A 21,423-nucleotide genomic window follows, 5' to 3' on the forward strand; every position below is an offset into this window, starting at 1 on the left:
TACTTCGTACTATTAACATTAATTAACTAAGTTAATTTTTGGAAACACTTAGTGGGCAAAATTGATTTATGGAGGGTACGCGTAGAAAAGGGAGAAACAGAGGGTCCATGTCGGTGGAAAATAAGGCAAATTTTGATGAGATAAGCACAAATATATATATATTATATCTATAATAAAATTGATATAGATAAACCGTATCTGAAACAAAGGTCTCATTCAGCACCAGACGAAGCACAACAATCTCTCTCAGCTCAAAAAACTCCCCCCCCCCCCCCCCCACAAAAGAAAACAAAAACAAAAGAGAAAAATCAGTTCCCAATACACAGCTTTTATTTTCTTGCAAAACCCACAAAGATAACAATCTAAATTAAAACCCTGAACTTTCCCATTTCTTCTGGCCGAAGTTCGCTCGTCAATTCAGGTCCTCTGTCTTTGGCTTTTATATCTTTTACATATACTTGTGTGTGATTGTAGATGTCTATTTGTTTTTATTTTTTGCTGTTCTGATTTGATTTAAGACGTGAGTTGAAGTTACGCAGAGAGAACTACCATTTTCATTGACCTGGTGGATTGAGTTGACTCGGTGGAGAGTCGTTTCCCACTGTAGTTTGGCTAGGCTTTTCTGAGGGAAGGGAAGTCTGTGCAAACAAAAAGAAGAAATTAAAAAATGGAATTCGTTTTTGAATTTAAAAACTTGAAATGGAATGCTGCGACACGTAATTTTGTAGCTTCTTTTATTGCTTTTAATAGGTTTTGGAAGGATAATCTATATCAAGCTGGTATTTTTGCAGGCAATTAGTGTTTTTTTTGCTCGAAAGGCATTTTTACAGCGAAGCCTCTCAAAATTATCAACAGTTGTTGTGGCAGCAATTTAAATTTTTATGGGTATCGTGCAGTTTTTTTTGCTAATCTAGAAGTTGGGAAAGAAAGTGGATTGAAGTGGGAACCTGGATGGTCTAGTTGAACTACATAAAGGTTGAAGAGCTCAAATCTTGATACTGTTCACATTCAGATTTTGAAGTGGAATGGGCTGCGGTTGTTCGAATCTGTCATGGTGTTGTTGGGGCTCCGTGTATAATGCATCAATTCCTGAGGCTCAGGATGTGGGTGAGTAAGAGTGGGTTTTTGGCTTCTTGTTTTTACTTATAGGGAGTGATTTCTGATGTATGGGTTGCTTTTTTTGCAGCAAATGAGGAGAAGAGTGAAGTTGATGATGTACCTGCATTTCGTGAATACAGTATTGACACACTTAGGATGGCTACATCTGGGTTTGCTGTTGAGAATGTAGTTTCGGAGCATGGAGAAAAGGCTCCAAATGTGGTTTATAAAGGGAAGCTTGAAAATCAGAGGCGGATTGCTGTGAAGCGTTTTAATAGATCAGCTTGGCCTGATGGTCGTCAATTTTTGGTAAGCATATACTGATGAGGCCATTTCATGAATTTTCACTATTTTTTTTTTCATTTTCTTTCTATTTGTCGCCTAATGCATAGGCCAATTATATGAATATAGTTTGCCTGTTGGCATATGGGTTTACTCACTAAGGCATGTAGCGGGGCCTTGATTAGGCTCTTTACGATGATGCTGCGTAAGTTTATCATACTTTGAAACTTATCAAGAATTCTTGGGTTATTGAAAGTGAAAAATGGGCCGAGGAAGATTTGAATAGGTTAAGAATTTCTATATTTGGTTTCCTGAGTTTTGAAACTAATATTTTGGGGCTCCTTAAGGAGTTGGGCTTGTTTATTTGTTATGGACTGCCTATCATAGCTTTTGTGTCCTAGGTTCAGTATTTGGTGTGCATAGACGCTAATGAAACGTAAAGAGCTATGCTTTCTTTCTCTTTTTTTTTTTTTTTTTTTCTTTTTCCTGAAATAGATATTTTGTTCTGTCTTTCATGAAATTTGCTATAGTGTTAATTTTAACATTCTATAACCATAGGAAGAAGCAAAAGTTGTTGGCCAACTGCGGAACCTACGGTTGGCAAATTTACTTGGCTGTTGCTATGAAGGAGATGAGAGGTTACTTGTTGCAGAATATATGCCCAACAATACATTAGCAAAGCACCTATTTCATTGTAAGTTTCTTTTCAGGTCCATTACTTAAGCTCGGTCTCATTTCTACATTGGAATTTCAAATCCTTTATGTTTTTGCTGCCACTAGATGTATATTGGTCTTGTTAAGATTAGTTACTTTACCATTCAACTCAATAAGTTAACTTATTGGGTTGGGTAATTTCACATTATTTATACATATTCTAACACTCCCCCTTAAATGTGGGCTGGGCAATCCAACGGCCAAGCACGTGCACAACAAATGAGACCCAACACTAGGGCTACTCTCACATAAGGCCCTTACTTGGGGCAACAACAAACACACACAAGGCCTACACTTGGGGGCTGCAACAAAAGAGATTTTAAATGGCACAAGTTAAGGTTTGAACCCAAGACTTTTTGCTCCGATACCATGTTAAGATTAGTTACTTTGTCATTCAACCCAATAAGTTAATTTCACATTATTTATACATATTCTAATAGGTCTCATTTCCCAGTTTACTAAAATTTACTTCTCTTATGTTTGATTGCTTTATCTACCATGAAGCACCACCTTATGATTAGATTACACATGATAAAAAGAACAGTGGTGTGAGTGGTGGTGCATGGTTGAATGCAGTAGTTGTGTAATACTTGAATCAATTTGCAGAGCATTTAAATTCATATCCTCACATTTTGCTGTTTGTCTGTCATTTTAAGTGTCACAAATCCTACTTTGTCTGCTATATTTATCTGTCTTTCATTATGCTTGGGAATGATAGGTCCTTTCTCTTGATATTATTATGTACTCCAAAACTTGTTTTAGTGTAGGAAATGTGATGCTACGTCTTCCTCTTATCTCCTGTTGACAGGGAAACCCAATTGGGCAAATAATCGTAAACCTCACATTCTTCTTATTTACGAGGATTATAATGAGTATTGTTATGAACCTCAGTAGTCATATTTAAGCATGCCTTTTTCAGGGGAAACACAACCAATGAAATGGGCAATGCGATTGAGGGTGGCTCTATATCTTGCCCAAGCTTTGGAATATTGCACCAGCAAAGGACGTGGCCTATATCATGACTTAAATGCTTATAGAATTGTTTTTGATGATGTAAGTATGATATTATCTTCTGAGTTGTTGCATTTTTTCCTGTAGTTGCAGTTAATTCAGATTGCTTTTTTTTTTTAAATACTATTTATCAGGAAGGCAACCCTAGGCTTTCATGCTTTGGTCTCATGAAGAACAGTAGAGATGGAAAAAGTTACAGTACAAATTTGGCATTTACTCCTCCTGAGTATCTGAGGACAGGTGCTTGTCTTCTAAAGTGCAAAAGGAAAGATGTATTGTGTCATGCAGATGGATCTTTCTAATTCATTTGCAGTACAAACTTGATAGCGTATTAAACTGCTCAGCAAATTGCGAATTACCTTTCTTAATGCAACTGTTTGTTTGCCATTTTGGATATCCATTCAGATATTATTACAGATTTTTCAATATAAAAATCCAGTTTTTTTGAATGGCAAAAGACTTTATAAGTTACTTGAAATTTCTTATTGGAATGTAAAAGACTTTTAGCGAAGAAGCACCAAGGGGTTTCAACCCACAGAGCATAATTTACTTGAATATCTGCCATATTTTAAGTTACATTTGATTATTATATGTTGCTTTTCTCCTTTTTGATACTAGCATCTCATTCTTTTGCAGGAAGAGTGACTCCAGAAAGTGTTATGTATAGCTTTGGCACCCTTTTGCTTGATCTTCTCAGTGGAAAACATATTCCTCCTAGCCATGTAAGTTTTCTCCTTATTAGTTCCATTAATATCTAAAAAAAGGTAAACAACACTCAAGCTCAAGGCTCCCACAATGGGGATAATATGTACGCAGACCTTACCTCACATAATATGTGGAGGGACTGTTTCCAGGAATTGGACCTGTGACTTCTAGGTTGTACCCCTGCAACTCTACCACTGGGCCACATGTTCGCCTATAGTTCTATTTTTAATATCTAACAACCATCTTAAAATAGTTTGCTAGCTGTTTCCTCTCTCTCTTGTTCAGTAGATTTTTTTTTTAATTTTACTGCTCTAACGTGAGGTTTTAAAACCCTGTTTGTCAGGTCCTTAACTCAACAAACTTGGCACACCCATAAAGACAGACTGTCTTGCACTAGTTAATGAATAGGTTTTTAAAACCTCACGTTAGTTGTCATTCAATCTTTTGACACAAAATATGTAGTCTCTCCCTTCTTTTCATCTTCTTTAGAACCAACTCCTACTAAGTTATGAGTGAATTTGGTTAGCTAGGATTCAGCTTTATTAGTCTAAGATTGAATGCAATTGTCAGGTTCCAATTTTCGGAGTGATAGAATTCAGAAACTCTTATTGACCTACCATTTTTGCAGTCTAACTCTGATAAAAAAACAATATGATACTACTGCAAAGTGCGGACACATACTTCATAAAAAAGGGGAGGAAAAAAACTAGTGAAATGTGCTAACTAATCACTTGGAATCTCATAACTAAAGGTTAATTTCAGAGTGATGCAACTATTCAGTAATTGTGCAGTTTGAAATAAAATGCAACATGGAAATACAAGGACATGGAATATTCGACACACGAGTATGTGTAAATTAGTCCAATTTTGCTACGCTGCACAAGCGGTAAGACCTTGAAGAACAAAATGATGTACAGGAAGTAATCTGACATGAGCTGACTCCGCACTGTCAAGTTTGTTCTGATAGGAAATCGGGTGATGAATCCAATGCCCATATTTCTCTAATCTAAAGTACATCCTATGTAGGTTGGTACAGAAAGCATGATCTAATGACTCCCCCTGCAAGAATTTCCTGCCGTACTTCTTTTTTCTTTCGCTCTAATAAGAATATGCAAAACAGGAAAGCAGCTTCTTAAGAGTCCAGGGAAGTGAGGGTTGTTGGAGGTGCATGTGAGTCTTTTTTGTGGTGAATGTCTTTGGGAAGTGAAGAAAAGGGAAGGTTACCATGTGGTTTTTATTGTGCCATTTGATATCAGTTCTAACAATTTGATCAAAGTTGATTGGTCTTCATTTATATAAAAAAGTAAACTGTTTTGGACTTCATATGAACTAAATCCTTTAGGAAAATAGTTTCCCACATAGATGATCTGTCAGAATTCCAGCTGGATTAGGGTTTCTAGGCTTCTAGCCGAGTCTTTTGTTTTAATTTTCTTTTTTGGATTGGGTCTGTGTACTGGCTTGCAGCTCATCTGGGGTCCCTTATGTATGGAAGTTAAATGCTCGCAACAGTATCTAAACCTGAAGGGAGTTTTGATTTCTTTTTTTCCTTCCCCTTCTAAAATTATTGAGGTGGAGCATCCATATGGACAATAACCATCCAACTTTGTCCATCATTTTACATAAATGAGGATCCTTATCTTATTTTAGAAAAGAAATTATCATAAGACTCTGAACATTGTTTTGAAATAGAATCATATCAAACTGAACATTGAATACAATTATGCAATACTGCTTTGCATGCAATGTAAGAATACAACTCAGTTTTGCATTTAGTTCTGGTGTACCTGCATGACAAAAATAACAGAGGGATCTGGATTCTGGTATTGAAACTTATAGCAATCTTACTTTTTTTGTCGCTGATTTTTCCTTAAGTGTTGCAAGTGTGCTTTGAGATATAGCTTTGCTTCAAATTCTTGCAGTTTGTAGGGTATCTTATTTGGTGCGGCTCCCCCTCCCCCCCATCTGCTGTTGCTATCAGAATATGTTATTATCAGAAATGTAGAACTATTAGAGCAAGTCTTTTTCTTTGTTCTCCTCTTGCTTTTGGGGAGGAGTGAAGCAGAAGTTAATGTTGAAAGATTAGGGGGAAGAATAAAGATAAGAAATGGTTTTACGAATAAAGATAATTATCTTTCATTACTGCATATATCTATAAACAAAAATCTACACCTGTATGAATAGTCGAGAAAGTAATAAGATTGGTGACAAGAAGTTGAAAATAATTCCCTGCTCTTTATTTATTGTAATTTGATGGCGTAATTTTTTTAAAGTTAGTCGTTTAGTTCTCATTTCTGGTGGGTATACTGGTTTATTTCCTTTATGTCTACCAAGTATTTTATTGTTATTATTTTTTTCACTTTCACCTGTGTGTGGCTGGGTTTCATAAGATTTAAACCCTGTTTTGTTTCATATCAGTTTTATGTTCAAAGTTAACATAGCTTGCATTGTTTCTTTCAGGCATTGGATCTAATACGAGATAGGAATGTACAACTGTTGACAGATTCTTGCTTGGAAGGTCAATTTACTAACGATGATGGGACTGAGCTATTGCGTTTAGCTTCACGATGTTTACAATATGAGCCCCGGGAGCGACCAAATCCAAAGTCATTGGTAGCCGCTTTAATTCCACTTGAGAAGGATACTGAGGTTTCCATCTTTTCTATCTTAAGTGACTCTTGTTTTTCCTATTAGTTTTGGCCTGCAAGATAAGTATATAAAAGCAGATTTTCTGGGAAAGGGTATGCGTTTATTTAGTTATATATATGGGCTTCGGTATCTGCTTGTGGAATCTCTGCTTAACGGACTTTAAGTTGCCGCTGGGTCTACCGTCAGATGGTGGAAAGGCTGTGCTTTAATTTCATTTGGATGTTCTACTACTTAACATAGCTGGGCTCTCCCACTTTTACGTTAAGTTAGGCTGGCCTTCAACAGTCTATGCAAGTTTGAGGGGAACCTTTAGGCTGTTTTTACATATTATATTTCTGTGTGCTCTAGGGTTTATAAAAACTGAAAACAATTGCAAATGCAAGAACTTTGCTTTGATTAATGTGCATTATACATTGGCTGTGGAGTGTACTGAAAATTGGCAAAAATACTATTTCATGGAAGAAATGAGAAAATTGTAGTAATTTGTTTCTGCAGGTACCTTCTCATGTATTGATGGGTATACCACATGGTTCTGCTGCTTTACCTCTTACGCCACTTGGTGATATGTGCTTAAGAATGGATTTGACTGCTTTGCATGAGATCTTAGAAAAACTGGGTTATAAAGATGACGATGGGGCAGCTAATGAGGTTCGTTTCTGATATTTCGGATGTAACTGAGAGTTTAATGCTCTTGGTATGTCATATCATATATGCTATTGAAATGTCTCCATGATTATTAGTTAGAAAATTCGGGTTCTTGTTATGTTAATATGTGTTGGCTTGTAATTTTGTCAGCTAACATTAATTTGGTATTTAAACTCTTGGGGAATAAGGAAAGCTTTGATTTTGTTATAGAAGACTTGATTATAATTTAAGATATTTCATACCTCATTCTGTCTGTACTCTGTAGGCATTCTTCCGTATCATTATCATATGATCTTGAGTTCGTGGTTCGCTATTCTTATTTTTTTACTGGGATCAGTTATTGACATTTGAATCTACCTGCTAAACCTTAACCGAACTGTAATCCAGCCATAGTGTTTGTCAAGCTTCAGACCAATTTCCTCTTATTTGATGTTGGAGCAAGGATCCTCACATTTGTACCTTCTTTCTTTTTGTATCATATTTTTTTGTGTTTTATAAACTTCTGTTAGTATCTTCCTACTTCAGCTGTATAAAGGGAACAGTGTCCTTACTGTCTTTTTCCTGGCTTGCAGCTATCATTCCAGATGTGGACCAACCAGATACAGGACACACTGAATTCAAAGAAAAAGGGTGATACTGCTTTTCGCCATAAAGATTTTAAAGCTGCCATTGGTTGCTACTCTCAGGTTAGAGACAAGTTTGCCATCCTTTAAATGAAATGAAAGATACATGGGAGACAGGTTTATAGAGTCACTTCTTGAAATATTGACTGTAATATGCAAGTTTATTACTTACGTGCATATTGACAAAGGAGAATTGTGTTGTGGGTTAAAATTAGATGGGTAAATTAAGGAAAAAAATTCTCAACTTTTCTCCTTGAAAGCTGAAATACAAGTTCAGACTAGTTTCCTGGATCAAAACCTCAGCTCTGGGCCTCTTTTGTACACTGGGCCAGTGGCAAATCTAGAAAAATAATTGAGGCTGGCTTGGTTAATGTCAGAGTTGGGAATATATGGGAGGGGGACTAAAGGTAGACGGGGGTTTGCTGCCCCCAAAATATTTTTAGGGCTTTTTACTGAAAAGTGACCGAGAACAAGCAAATATCTATCTAGTTATTAAATTAAGTAAATATTTATATAGTCATTCAATTAAGCAAATATCTAAAATTAAAGACATAAATGTTCAAGATAACAAAAAAAAAATCATTTAAGTTGTGCTGAACAATTTTTTTGTTGAGTATAAATCATCTATCTATCATGTATGAACTTGCAACGATCAATATTTGTTCTTTTGATTGAGTGTATATCATCTATCAATAATTATATTTTTTATATCAACCATACATATTATATAGTTATTAGAAAATATAACTATTTTAGTAATATAAACAGTATGCCTATATTTAGGGTAAATACTTTAATTTAAGCTGATTTTTTTTTAAAATTTTTTTTGGGGGGCCCAACCTGTAACGTGCATCCGCCACTGCTCTGGACAGTGTTTGTTATGCTTCAACTCAAAAGTTCTCATCTTTTTAAAGAAGTATGAGAATCAATTATGAAATGAGCTGATGATTTGTCACATTTGCAGTTCATTGATGTTGGAACCATGGTCTCCCCTACTATATTTGCAAGGCGTAGTCTTTCTTATCTTATGAGCGACATGCCACAAGAAGCATTAAATGACGCATTGCAGGCACAAGTAATATCACCTGTTTGGCATATTGCATCTTATTTACAAGCTGTGGCTCTTTTTACACTGGGAAAGGAGAATGAGGCACAAGTAGCTCTTAGGGAGGGATCTGTCCTCGAGAATAGAAGGAGTGAAGCTGCTTGACAGCAGAGGAAGTCAAAATAAATTGGTCTTATTCCCTTGATCTTTTCCGGTAGATGTCTATCCATTGGCAAACAAAAGCTTCTCAAGTTGCAGCCACAACAATAAATGGTTCTTCAGTCTTAAAGCACACCATGATTTGAATAGATATAACTGGTTCTGATCTTAGGGGTGCATGACTGGTTTAAGTAGCCATCGTCGTGAAAGATTCTTTTTACAACAAACTGCATAGAAAGTTCTTGGTCAGTTGTGGAGGTTCCATACGTTTTTGAAAACTAGACGCATTTCTGGTTACTGAAGTCATGGGGAATATTTAAAATGTTTGTGAAGCAGTTGTCCGTGGAGGATGCAACTATTGTTTAAAGCTGCATTAAGGGAGTGAGTAGAAGATTTCATATTTGTAATTTGTTGTACAGTGCTACTGCATATGGCTGCTGAAGCAACACTAACATTGGCTTGTTTTGTGTGATGTTCCCTTTTGGAATCAATTTTCTATCTAGTTTTCTGCATCACTTGTTTGCTCCAATGAAAGGATCATCTTCAAAAGAGCGTCCGCTGGGCATGGAATTGTCTTGCTGCTGCTATCCTATAACGCTTTTTTTTTTTTTTTTTTCTTTCTTTTTTTTTTTAAAAAAAAATGTTATGTAGAAATTGTGAAGCTACAGAAATCTCAAATCTAATTATGGGTTCTTGGCCTTGAGGGGGTTGCCTTTGGTGGACCAGGATTTTTCTTCTCCCCTTTTGGCTATTATGTGGACAGTGGACTGTGGATCAGTAAAATTATTGGGTTTTGAACTTTTATTTTTGGTGGGGAGCTTTAGAAGTTGCAAATTTTTTGGCTGAATTGAATTTAGCTCTATGGTTCTGGAAATTGTTATTCCTTAAATACTTTCGTAAGAGTGCCATTCTTTCCATGTCTTAGGACCAGAAGCTGAAATTGTAACTGGACTGGCGCGGATAGATTTTTTTTCTTTATATGGACTAGTGCATATAGATGTGTGATGGGATCATCTGCTTTGTTATGCTGTTTATGTGGCATGCCAGTATCATGATATCAATAAGAAAATTGAAACTGTCCGGTGCGATTTTCTGCACGATTGACACGTCAACTCCTGATCCCAAGGAATGACGTACATGGTGAATCAACGTACCGGTGAAACAAGAACAGATGGTTCTCTATGGTCGGGGGGTACTTCGATGTTCAAGTCAGTAATCTTTTAGAGAGACAAATCAGAGAGCATCAACAATGGATTTTCACAGGCCTAACCTTCATTTTTATAGTTTTTGTGGAATGGTTCCTTTTTAAAGTTGTTGTAGAATGGTCTGTTGGGAATTTCTTATCCCAAATCTGGTTGATCTCGTCGTTGAATTTTGAGTTGCATATAACAATTTATCTTGATGTTCATCAATTGGTTTGAACCTTCTGACTTTGTATCCTCCTGGATTAAGGTGAGGAAGTTTCTTTCTCCTCCCTTGCCATCCGTACTAAATATGTGATTTTTACTCATCCACATAAACATATTCCATGAAAGGGAGTTTATGATAGCATCTTTTACCATAACAAATATTTTGTCAATAACAAAGACAAAGTTTGAATCAAATACAAGATGCATACAAGCTCAACAATTAGATTGCAAGAACAAAATACAATATCTTTGAAAAAAATCAAGCCAGCGAAAGTTATATTACTTTTACAAGAACAAACCAGCTTAACAAATCACCATTTATAAAATACATAAAAATATTACAAATCTCCAGAAAACATGGGGTTACTAAGGACCAAAACTTCATAAATCACAAACATAACCCCCTTATTTGATTCAACCACAAACATAAATAATAACAAACCAACATCATCTTTGGTTATGGAAGTAACCAAAAATAAATTAATTCACATCTCTGCCTCGTCCTCGTCCTCGTACTCTTCCTCGTCTTCTGCAACTGCATCTTGATATTGCTGATATTCTGATACCAAATCATTCATGTTACTCTCTGCCTCAGTGAATTCCATTTCATCCATTCCTTCCCCAGTGTACCAATGCAAGAAAGCCTTTCTCCTAAACATGACAGTGAATTGCTCCGATACGCGCCTAAACATTTCTTGGATGGAAGTAGAATTCCCCATGAATGTCGAAGACATGGACAACCCGGTTGGAGGAATGTCACAGACACTTGACTTAACATTGTTGGGAATCCATTCAACAAAATATGAGGAGTTCTTGTTTTGTATATTGATCAGCTGCTCATCCACCTCTTTAGTACTCATTTTGCCTCGGAATAGAGCTGATGCTGTCAAGTATCTGCCGTGGCGAGGATCAGCAGCACACATCATGTTCTTGGCATCCCACATTTGCTGTGTGAGTTCAGGGATTGTGAGGGCGCGGTACTGCTGTGATCCGCGGGATGTTAAGGGTGCAAAGCCAACCATGAAGAAGTGAAGCCGCGGAAATGGTATCAAATTCACTGCTAGTTTTCTGAGATCCGAGTTTAGTTGGCCGGGAAATCGAAGGCAGCATGTTACTCCACTCATTGTGGTTGAGATCAAATGGTTCAAATCACCAACTGTAGAATGCACAAACATGTATGCATCCTGGAAATCAAAAACTCATAACAAGGGTGCAAAAATTGCAGTAAAAAAATGGCAACTTACAGCTTGGATTGGTGAGCTTGAGCGTGCGGAAGCAGATGTCATAGAGAGCTTCATTGTCAAGGACCATACACTCATCCGCATTCTCGACTAACTGGTGTACAGAAAGGGTAGCATTGTAGGGTTCAACGACAGTATCAGAGACTTTTGGTGAGGGAAAAACAGAGAAAGTCATCATCATACGATCGGGATACTCTTCCCTGATCTTTGATATCAGTAGAGTCCCCATTCCTGATCCAGTTCCACCTCCCAGTGAATGACAAATCTGAAATCCTATCAAATAACAAGCAGAGGGGGAAAAAAAAAGAGAGTCAATTTAGGCATCAACATGACCATATTCAGATTTGAAGGACAAATACTACCTTGTAAGCAGTCACAATTCTCAGCCTCTTTACGGACAACATCGAGCACCGAATCGATCAATTCAGCTCCTTCAGTGTAATGTCCCTTAGCCCAGTTGTTTCCAGCACCATTTTGGCCAAAAACAAAATTGTCAGGTCTGAAGATTTTCCCATAAGGACCTGCACGCAGACTGTCCATGGTACCTGGCTCTAAGTCCATCAAGATGGCTCTAGGCACGTACCGGCCACCACTTGCTTCATTATAGTAAACATTAACTCTCTCAAGCTGCACACGAGAGTTTCCAACATAATTTCCTGTGGCATCAATTCCATGTTCATCACACACCACCTCCCAAAACTTGCCTCCAATCTGGTTCCCACATTGGCCTGCCTGAACATGGAGAATTTCTCTCATTTTTCTGTTCTTTTTCTTTCTCTAAACAAGTGTATTAAAGGGAGAGAGAGGGAGTACTGAACAAGATTGAAATGGTGTTGGCCTTATGTAGGCAGCACAAGAGGGATAGAATTGCATGTCATCTGTCTATTTTAGGAGGGGCCAATGTGTATAACCCAACAAAAATGGTGAGCTGTATATGAAAGGAGACAAACATACTGCATGGAAAACCCCTCTGGCTTCAACCAACACATCCTCTTACAATGATTTCCCAACTGTCACTAAGATTCCAAAAATGCCTTCAATTTCTTGTAATTTCCATAAAAAAAGGAAGTATGTAAGAATAGGGTAGTTTAGTCATGTGGATGGAGATAAGGTAGTTACACCATAAAAATCAGTGCAAGATTCCATTGTTTTATCAGGGCACAGAAGGTGAAACAGGGAAAAGGGTGTGAAGTTTCAATCAATTATTAGAGTGATTACCTAATAAAATATACATGACTGACTGTCTGTCTGTCTGGCCCTATTTGCAGATCAAGTAGTTGGCCACTTGGTGATGGAATCCTATAATGAAATATCTCGAAGATAATGGTTTTTTTCAATTTGGTTCCTCATAACATTTTTGTTTTCAATCATGTCACTCAATTATCAATTTCATTACAATTAGGGCATTCTGCTAGATTGATTGTCAGCGTTAGGATTGCCAGTTTTCTGAGGTGGGTTTCGGTTTTTTAGTCATCGTTAAACCCTCGAAACTTGTTTTAGGTCAATTGGTGATCAGCAGAGGAGCTAGAGGAGGGAGAGGGTTTGTGGCAATGGCGGATCCACGATCCAAATTTACTGGGGCACAATAAAATAGCGGGCCCCCAAAAATTTTTTTGGGTTATTTTATATGACATGAATATAATGTAATAATTTCAGACAATCAAAATCACTAAAAACATCATTTGGATTCAAACAAGCAACACAAAGAAACAACTCAGAATTGACCTCATTGAATCGATCATTAAGCTCCAAAAGTTACTTATCCACAATCGTATTAAAGCATTCCACATGATAATTAAATTCATTAATACTGTTGCTTTTACGTCGGGGGTGATATGAATCGACATACTCTTCCTCCATATTCAAAAATTCAATTTTGTGCTCATTACAGAAGGTAGTAATTTTTTTTGGGGGTTGATTATTTTTCATTGGGGGCTAATTAGTTTTTGCATGGGCTGGTACATAAAGCTCAAAATAAAAAATTCCAAAATTTCACTTGGAGCCCAACCCCCAGTGATTATGTACCAAATCCGTCCCAGGCCGCTCGAGCGGCCCATGATGTATCTTCTATTCCCGCTGGCCTCTTTTGGCAAGCGGCCTTCCAATGTCTTTTTATGACTGATTCATCTTTCTCTTCACTTCTTCGCTCCAGATCTTAACACCAACTCTTCTACAATAAAAGCACAAGAAATTCAAATAACATCAACTCAATTTCATCAAAATTATCGAGAACTTAATTAGAAATACACACAAAAGTATGGTATAAAAATACGCACATCACTTAGGCAATGACTCCGCCCACTTATATTTTCAATTAGCATGGCTCCGATCGACTAGTTTCTAGCTTAGCTCTTTACTTTCCAAGCCTCCACAACTATGTTTCTGATTTAGCTTGTAAAACACACCCCAATATATTCCAGGATGTATTCCCATTCAATAAAATCCTGAGGCATTCCAGTAATGTGTTGTTTTTCTTGAGTCTTGTGTTCTTAGTTTGCACAAAACTCGTTTGGTGAACAAGTCAAATTTGGTGCAGCCCCTTATCAAAAATCTTTGAACTGACAGTAAGTCCTGTCACACCTGAATAAACATTGTCCATAACCCAAACACTTATACCCCTAAGTGTTGGAATTTGGATATTTCATGTCCAACGCAAAAGATAGCGAACAATTAGACTAATATTTGAAATAGGAACATGAACAGGTCCGATGGTTTGACAGAATTTGACAGATTGTTTCAGATCCGACAGTCATAAGACTCAAGAAAATCTTATACCTAACATCTACACCTAAACGAAAGCAATGAACAACATAAATAACAGATTAATCTTTGAATTATGAAAAATAGATCGGGAGAGAGAGAGAGAAGAGAGAAGAAAGAGAAGAAGACAAAAAGATAAAAAGAGACGAAGAAGAAAGAGAAGAGAGAGAAGAAGAAGAAAGAAAGATACGAAGAAGAAAGAAAAAAGAAAGCCAATTGTGTAAAACTGAAGGATATAATATATGATGGAAAAATAAATGATCATTTTATGGATATTTTTATGTCCATTTATTTTTTTTATTGGACCTATATATCCAAAAGTCCACTAATTGGTACCGAACTGCATTCTCCCAAATCTAAACCTATTAAATTGGGCTCACAATGTCAAGCCCAAATACGATTCACTATATTGAAGCCCAAATCAGACTTATTGTCAACCGGTTCCAATCGAAGTTCCAACCACAACTCTAGAAGGATCCAATGTAACCAATAAAAAAAAAAGAGAATTAAATAAAAATCAGATGTGGCTTCCCCGGAAAGCCACAACACTATCACTACGTACACATGTTAGAGATAAGGTGAGAAAGAGAGAGACGGAGGATAGCTATCTGGTGGCTCTTGGTCAAATCACAAAAGGGAAGAAGTCGACATTACACTACACTATTTTGCTAATTGGAGCTACTTTCCTGTATTTCATGATTCAAGTTCAGATTGATTGTTTATTTTTGGGCTTCTTTTTCTAGTTTAAGCGATGGATTTTGTAACGCCATATCACATTGGGTACGCGAAACTACTAAAATAACTTCAACCATATTTATTATGCAAAATCCTCAAGAAGAGTTGAATTAAAATTCAACTAAACGTTAGAATGTTTTTTTAGATATTATTCAGAATAATTCAAACAATTCAAAAAATATTTGGAATCATGAAAAATCAAATCTTATGCAAAACAACCCTAACCCTAACCCTTCAGGATCCTAATATTCATGTCATCGTGAATCATTCCACGGGATGTCGGCCTCCCTCATCGAAATCATCTTGAAAAAGAAAAGCCAAAAAGGGATGGGCTATAAAATTCAATAGGAATAAATACATGACAAGAGCTCGGGTATCTATAAGCAAATATCAATCACGAGAGCAATATGTATAAGTAGATACAATCGGCCGAAACAAATGGCAAATAGCGCAACAATCAACGAATAAGGAGCAAAAAATAATAAATATGGTCATGCCACAATCACTACTAATAATGCATATATATATATGCAAACAAATATATATGAAATAATCATCCACCACAATCTCTGGCACAACAATATGGAAACACTCATCACGCGTGTAACAACAAGAGGGGAAGTAATTACAGACAATGATCACGTCTCATGCTAGCGATTAGCCAACAACAATGAGGGTACAACCATCCAACCAACTCCGCAATCGATATCCATCCAAACCAACCAGTCAATCAATCATGATGCACCTGGAATCATCCGAAAACTAGTTTAGAAAATAATTTATTTTTTTAAAATATTATACAAGGCTCTAAGAAGAATTCAATCGAACTAAAAACCTTTTCTTTGTTTTAAATCTTTTTTTAAGGAACTTTCTATTTAAATCGATAAAAAAATAAATATTTAATAAATTCTATAAACTTTGAAAGAATTTTAGAATAAAATAATTTTATTTAAAAGTTAGTACTGACAAATCAATGCATGTCTAACTACATGCCGAAAGGAATTTAACAAAACAAGAGAACTACTGCGATTCAAAAAATAGAATACGAAGCCATCAACGAACAAATAATGCTAAAAATAGAATACGAAGCCATCAACGAACAAATAGCAAGCACTAGTCAAGAAAATAAATAATTCAGAGAATCCTATGAGGCAAAAAAAAATCTGGCATTAGAGGTCTATAATTACGGAACGACTATCTCAATAGTAGTGTACAATCAACTACGCGTCTACAATGTCTATAACATCTCCTCGATCTCCTATAAAATATATTGACTCATCCGAATTTGCTCGACTATCTAAAATATATTCCCGGTTAGTCTAATTATTTAATGTCATTCTCGATTATCCCAAAAAAAAAATCATCCGCGTATCATTGAGGTGTGCTAAGCATACATTTTTTTTATGGAACGCCACACCCCAACTTGCAACTTTGAAAAATGGAAGCATTTTCTCTAATGAGGTTTCAACAACTTTTATTGATAATTTATGTTTGATCTGGTCATATTATGTTTGATCTGGTCATATTCTCGAAGAGTTTCCTCAAGCCAAGCAGTATATATACATCATAATTATTGCAGTGAAGTTATATATCTATTGAAGTAGGAACAGAAACAACAAAGATACACCCTCAAATTAGAGAGGGTTACGCGCAGCAGGACAATGATGAATTGTCATATAACTCTAATTTACCTCAGTAGAGTAGCTCCTCAAAAACAGGATCCACAGATTGACACCATTTTCCATGGTATAATTCCAGCAGCTTCTCGGCTGGTGTCACACCTGCCATTACGTTGTCACGAATCTCAGACCACCACATACTCTACCAAATAAATGGATTAAAATCACGAAAGAAAAAAAATGTGTTAACCGATCCTTGTCAGGAGTATTTACCTTGAACAGCTGAGACATAAGGAAATTACTTTTAAAGGAGCAAAAGCAAAAGCAAAATGCTAACAAAGACTTATCTTTCATATTTACTATACCCAAGGCATGCATTCCTGCGAATTGACTCAAAAGAGGGGCCTCTTTATGTGATGATATGAAGCACTAAACCTCTCGAGGTCAACAAAATAAGTATTGATTTCCCTGTAATTCGTTCACTCTTTGTATCGTTCATGGCACCGCGTCGGTCCCCTATCATCTACTTTTTTATAAGCAAAACTCTTTCTTGAACTGAAAAGGAGAGAAATGATAAACACATACATGATATAGATTATAGATTCCAAAAGAGTTACCTGTTCTAACCACCTCAGCTACCTCATTCAAGAACCCAGATTCCTTAAATCCTCTCCTTTCTAACCCATCCTGCAGAAGAACATCAGATTTAAAGAAACCCAAAAAGGAAAAAGAAAAAAAAAGGCAGAACAACCACCACCACTTCATGAAACTTACCTTTGCCAATTTTACAACATCTTGAGCAACATGCCTCAACAATCCATCCCGAAATGCTGTCTTCAGACCTGTCTTTGGAACCTACTTTAAAGATTTATAGATTAGATTCACTATCCAGATCTGCTAAAAGATGGGCTCAGGCTCTTTGTCAATGTTGAAGAATTAAGTACGATCAAGTAATCTTGTAACTAGAACACCTGTTTTGACTATTCCATTGATGTTTGATGTCAAAAGGACTTCTCAAAAATAAGCTTTACGAAGTGCTGCATTGACAGACTTGAAATGAAGGACTGTTACATGTAGCAGTCAAGTTCACCAAACATAGTTAGGAAAAGGATACCAAGAGCAGCTGACCATGTAATGGGAGGTCTTGAAAATTCGGGAGGTTCTCTGGGCACGATGCCATAGAGTACAAACTAAAGACTCGACAAACACAACAGCTGGAAATTTTAATATCCTATCTGATAATGTGCTATGTGCCAAGTGATGAACAGCGCGCAACTTCGATTTCACAAAAAAAGCCGGTTTGATGAACATCAAAAAAAAGAAAAGAAAAAGGTACCCCAGCGTCAATGGGCACAAAAACAGACTATAAAGAAATGGAGTACAATACCTCTAACTGTGAAAAGATTAATACACGTAAGGCTATGAAGACTTTGCTACTACCTTATTCCTCAACATTTCTCGTTCTTCCTTTGTCCAATCAGCTGTCATATCCAGAACATTTTGGAGCGAGACTTCATCATATAATAAGCCTACCTGACAGATCCAAGAAAATCAACATGACTTGCTGGACCAAGTAAGTTTATTACACATTGAGCTCATGCAGGTGTAGAGTGGATGACTTTTTCAGTATGCAAGTAGGGAGACGGGATTTGAAAACGTGACCTCTTTCTTGCTCATGGATATGGGATTTCACTACTCAGCCAAGGGCGAATTCACATATGGGCATAATTAATGCTGATGAAGAGATAGCAGTAATCTCATGTTCTTCATAGACATGTATCACTTTTAACAACGGAAATGTCAACATGGATTTGAAGAATGCACAATATAACACCACATAAAATTAGAAAAGAAAAGACTTTACAGCCAAAAGGTAAAGACTCTCATGTTTAATTCAGGTACCAATAAAAACCGAACGTCTCCAAATAGATCTTTTCAAATTTTCACCTTGGTGAAGCTACAAGCATACTTCGACTACTCTACCCTTTTCTCTTCCAACCAAATGATACCACCAAACGCAAAATAGAAAGAATCATTTAGACAGGAATGAAATTAACTACCCAAAATGCTGGCAAAGCACATAACCTCCTCAAAGGCCCTCCATCAGCACCCCGCATCTCCAAGTATCTCTTTAACCTGACCTGAAAAAAAATATATGGTTTACATATATGTAAATGTATTAAGCCACTTGACCATGAATCCATGCAATAAACCTCAGGATATATTGTTGTCAAATGATTCTCCCAATCGTTAAGGGTAGGCAATTCACCCGGAAGGCAAGGAAGTTTTCCAGCCATAAAGTCCTGCAAAGGTGTGGTACAAGTTATGTTATTCTCGAACAATCAACAGCATAAGCTAGAAAGTAAAGGGCATATAGAGAATTAAGGAAATAATTATTTGAGGACAAAAAAACTTCAAAGCTACTAAGGATAGGTGGAAACCCGAAATGACATCCCAGTACAGTCCATGTACTTCTTTTTACGATAAACAAAATACATTGGCACATCTAGAGCATAGTCAACATACTGTTCAAACCTGCAAAGGATAGTGTAAAAATTAAAAGAAAAAGAATCATGATGTAATACTTCCTCTACACAAATACAACACATATAACTGTAGGAAAATAAAGGATATCTCATAACGTATAATCTCTGGATATGTAGAATGGATAAATTTCTTAGAACTAGGAATCTCACTAATTGCCACCTGACAATTTTATCGTTGGGGCAAATCACAACAGAGCATGGCCATACTTTTAGCAGTTCAATCACTCAGTATATCGAGATTTTTCGATGAAAATGATGCAAAAGGTTAGCACGCTTCACATATCACACAGAATCAGCTCCAAAAATTCTCAAGAAAAAGCAAGCATGGATCTAGTCTGATTTCAACCCTCAATTGAAATTTCCCTGCAAACAATGTGCATCTATTTGCTGAGCACCAAAAAAGAATTTTACTCTTGTGCCACCAAAAAACGACCAAAGTACCTATGTTCTAAAACATCAAATACAAGAGATTCATCCACTTCACAGGCACCAGAAAACAACTCTGAAAAAAGAGCAGTCTTAAGACATTTACTGCGAACATACCGTAGTATTATAGCTTGCGAGTTAAGCTCCTGTTCGAGGGAATGACTTGAGGGCAATGACCATCACTCATTCCATGCAAACTAGCAAACAGCTCAGACAGACTTACTCGCTTACTTTTTGGTTTTTTAAAACGATAAAGGATGATTTTGGCGACTGTGCCACATAGTGCACAATATTTGTATTAGAAACCAGATATTTTTCAGTCCCAAACAAGCTATAAGATATTGTATATGGGATTGAAAAAGGTTAAACTTACCCAAAAGAGTCATCAAAAACAAAGGGAAGCATGCCAGCACGATTGTTGTCGGTATCAGTCCATATTTTGCTGTTCAAAGAATAAAAGAGATAAATAGCGACCTATAAGAAAAAGGAAGTGGTACATTAAAAAGTATAACTATATCATAGTTTTAAAAGAACCTTCTCATGCTGAGATAACCATTTGGCCTTCCTTCAGTGAAAGGGGAATTTGCAAATAGAGCTGTCGCTATCTGCTTATTTGCACAGATTAGAATTCAACAATTGGAGAAATTTAGAGCCAGAAGCAGAAGCACAAAGTTTCTCACCGGCTGCAAAGCAAGACCAGCGCGGAATTTTCTGGTCATGTCAGCTTCAGAGATGAAGTCCAGATTAACCTATTAAAAGTGTTTGTAGACATACATACATCAATTACGGAAATAAATGAGGGGAGAAAACTAGTTTCACCAAATCATTAAAATATCCAGCACTCCAGGGTTAATTTCGGATGTCCAAATTCTAAAAGCGGTGGATGGAAAATTCACCTGAACAGTGCATGTTCTAAACATCGTATGAAGTCCAAGTGAGCCAACTTTAGGCATGTAATTCCTGATAATATTGTACCGTCCCCGTGCCAAAAATAGCATGTCAGAATACAAGTGGCTAAAGTATCTAAAATCAAGAATAATGCTCTTTGGACAAATCAGGAAGGGCTTTGTATATATCAAAGCCCAATAACCCGATAAACCCCTGATCATTCTAAACATGCAACTCTAGCAAAGATGAAGGCTTCTTCTTCATTAAATAACCAAGCTTCCTATAAAATGATCTACAAGAAAATAATGGCAAACATGTGGGCTTGCAGAATTGCAATGACCATGGAAACGACAGAGTCTCAAATGAAGTTTGTAGGTGGCGAATCACCCATCAGCGGCCTGAACATAAAACTACAACAGTGATATTACTCCCCTTTCCTATTGATGTGCCAAATATATACATACATTTGCACATCCTTTACACATAAGTTCATCCCATTTTGAGTTGATTAAGAGTTGATATTGCCTAAGAAAACTATATTTGCATATTGTAGGTGCCAAGGCAAAAAAGGGAGGAAAAGAGTGCAAAATGAAGATTTGGACTCCAAAACTGATTTCCGATCGATCGGAGCCATTCCCGATCGATCGGACCTGCCAAAACACTAAAAAACTCGTGGAGGCAGATTGTATTTCCGATCGATCGGACACTGTGTCCGATCGATCGGAGGTACTATTCACAGCTTCGCGAAAAAGTTCCGAATTCACTTGTTTTTAAGCCAAAACGACCCCAACTTGTTTTGAAAACGACATAAGAGTTTGGGGAAGTATAAAAGGGCATAAAATAGGGTTTTGGGGGAGTTCTTGGAGGGTTT

General features: G+C 36.7%; 4 protein-coding genes across 6 annotated transcripts; 1 reads left to right on the plus strand and 3 right to left on the minus strand.

Annotated features, from left to right (window-relative positions):
• The first annotated feature begins 265 nt into the window (after positions 1–265).
• LOC119986791 (serine/threonine-protein kinase BSK7-like) lies at positions 266–9,557 on the plus strand. Of its 3 annotated transcripts, XM_038831473.1 has the most exons (12): positions 271–421; positions 856–857; positions 897–1,107; positions 1,187–1,407; positions 1,939–2,074; positions 3,014–3,147; positions 3,240–3,345; positions 3,742–3,827; positions 6,268–6,456; positions 6,952–7,104; positions 7,674–7,787; positions 8,689–8,934. In XM_038831473.1, exons 3-12 carry the CDS (start codon positions 1,026–1,028, stop codon positions 8,932–8,934), a joined length of 1,467 nt encoding a protein of 488 aa, XP_038687401.1. In that variant the 5' UTR covers positions 271–421; positions 856–857; positions 897–1,025. The 3 variants fall into 3 exon arrangements, with proteins under 3 accessions (XP_038687399.1, XP_038687401.1, XP_038687400.1); XM_038831471.1 differs by lacking the exon at positions 856–857 and having other exon boundaries at positions 266–421; XM_038831472.1 differs by lacking the exons at positions 271–421; positions 856–857 and having other exon boundaries at positions 1,026–1,107; positions 8,689–9,557.
• A 1,005-nt stretch (positions 9,558–10,562) lies between these two features.
• Positions 10,563–12,334, minus strand: LOC119986792 (tubulin beta-1 chain). Its single transcript, XM_038831474.1, has 3 exons — positions 11,941–12,334; positions 11,582–11,851; positions 10,563–11,493 (listed from the first exon to the last, which is right to left on the minus strand). The coding sequence occupies exons 1-3, from the start codon at positions 12,332–12,334 to the stop codon at positions 10,823–10,825; spliced, it is 1,335 nt and encodes a 444-aa protein (XP_038687402.1). The 3' UTR covers positions 10,563–10,822.
• Positions 12,335–16,765: 4,431 nt separating this feature from the next.
• LOC119986863 (glutamate--cysteine ligase, chloroplastic-like) lies at positions 16,766–18,003 on the minus strand. The gene is made up of 4 exons (XM_038831556.1): positions 17,884–18,003; positions 17,467–17,547; positions 17,278–17,379; positions 16,766–16,894 (listed from the first exon to the last, which is right to left on the minus strand). Exons 1-4 carry the CDS (start codon positions 18,001–18,003, stop codon positions 16,766–16,768), a joined length of 432 nt encoding a protein of 143 aa, XP_038687484.1.
• On the minus strand, positions 17,714–20,773 carry LOC119986864 (glutamate--cysteine ligase, chloroplastic-like). Its single transcript, XM_038831557.1, has 8 exons — positions 20,561–20,773; positions 20,345–20,413; positions 20,199–20,269; positions 20,038–20,106; positions 19,134–19,227; positions 18,906–18,995; positions 18,753–18,833; positions 17,714–18,225 (listed from the first exon to the last, which is right to left on the minus strand). Exons 1-8 carry the CDS (start codon positions 20,771–20,773, stop codon positions 18,112–18,114), a joined length of 801 nt encoding a protein of 266 aa, XP_038687485.1. The 3' UTR covers positions 17,714–18,111.
• Positions 20,774–21,423: the final 650 nt, after the last annotated feature.

Source organism: Tripterygium wilfordii, chromosome 20 (assembly GCF_013401445.1).
Source record: "Tripterygium wilfordii isolate XIE 37 chromosome 20, ASM1340144v1, whole genome shotgun sequence".
NCBI lineage: Eukaryota > Viridiplantae > Streptophyta > Magnoliopsida > Celastrales > Celastraceae > Tripterygium > Tripterygium wilfordii.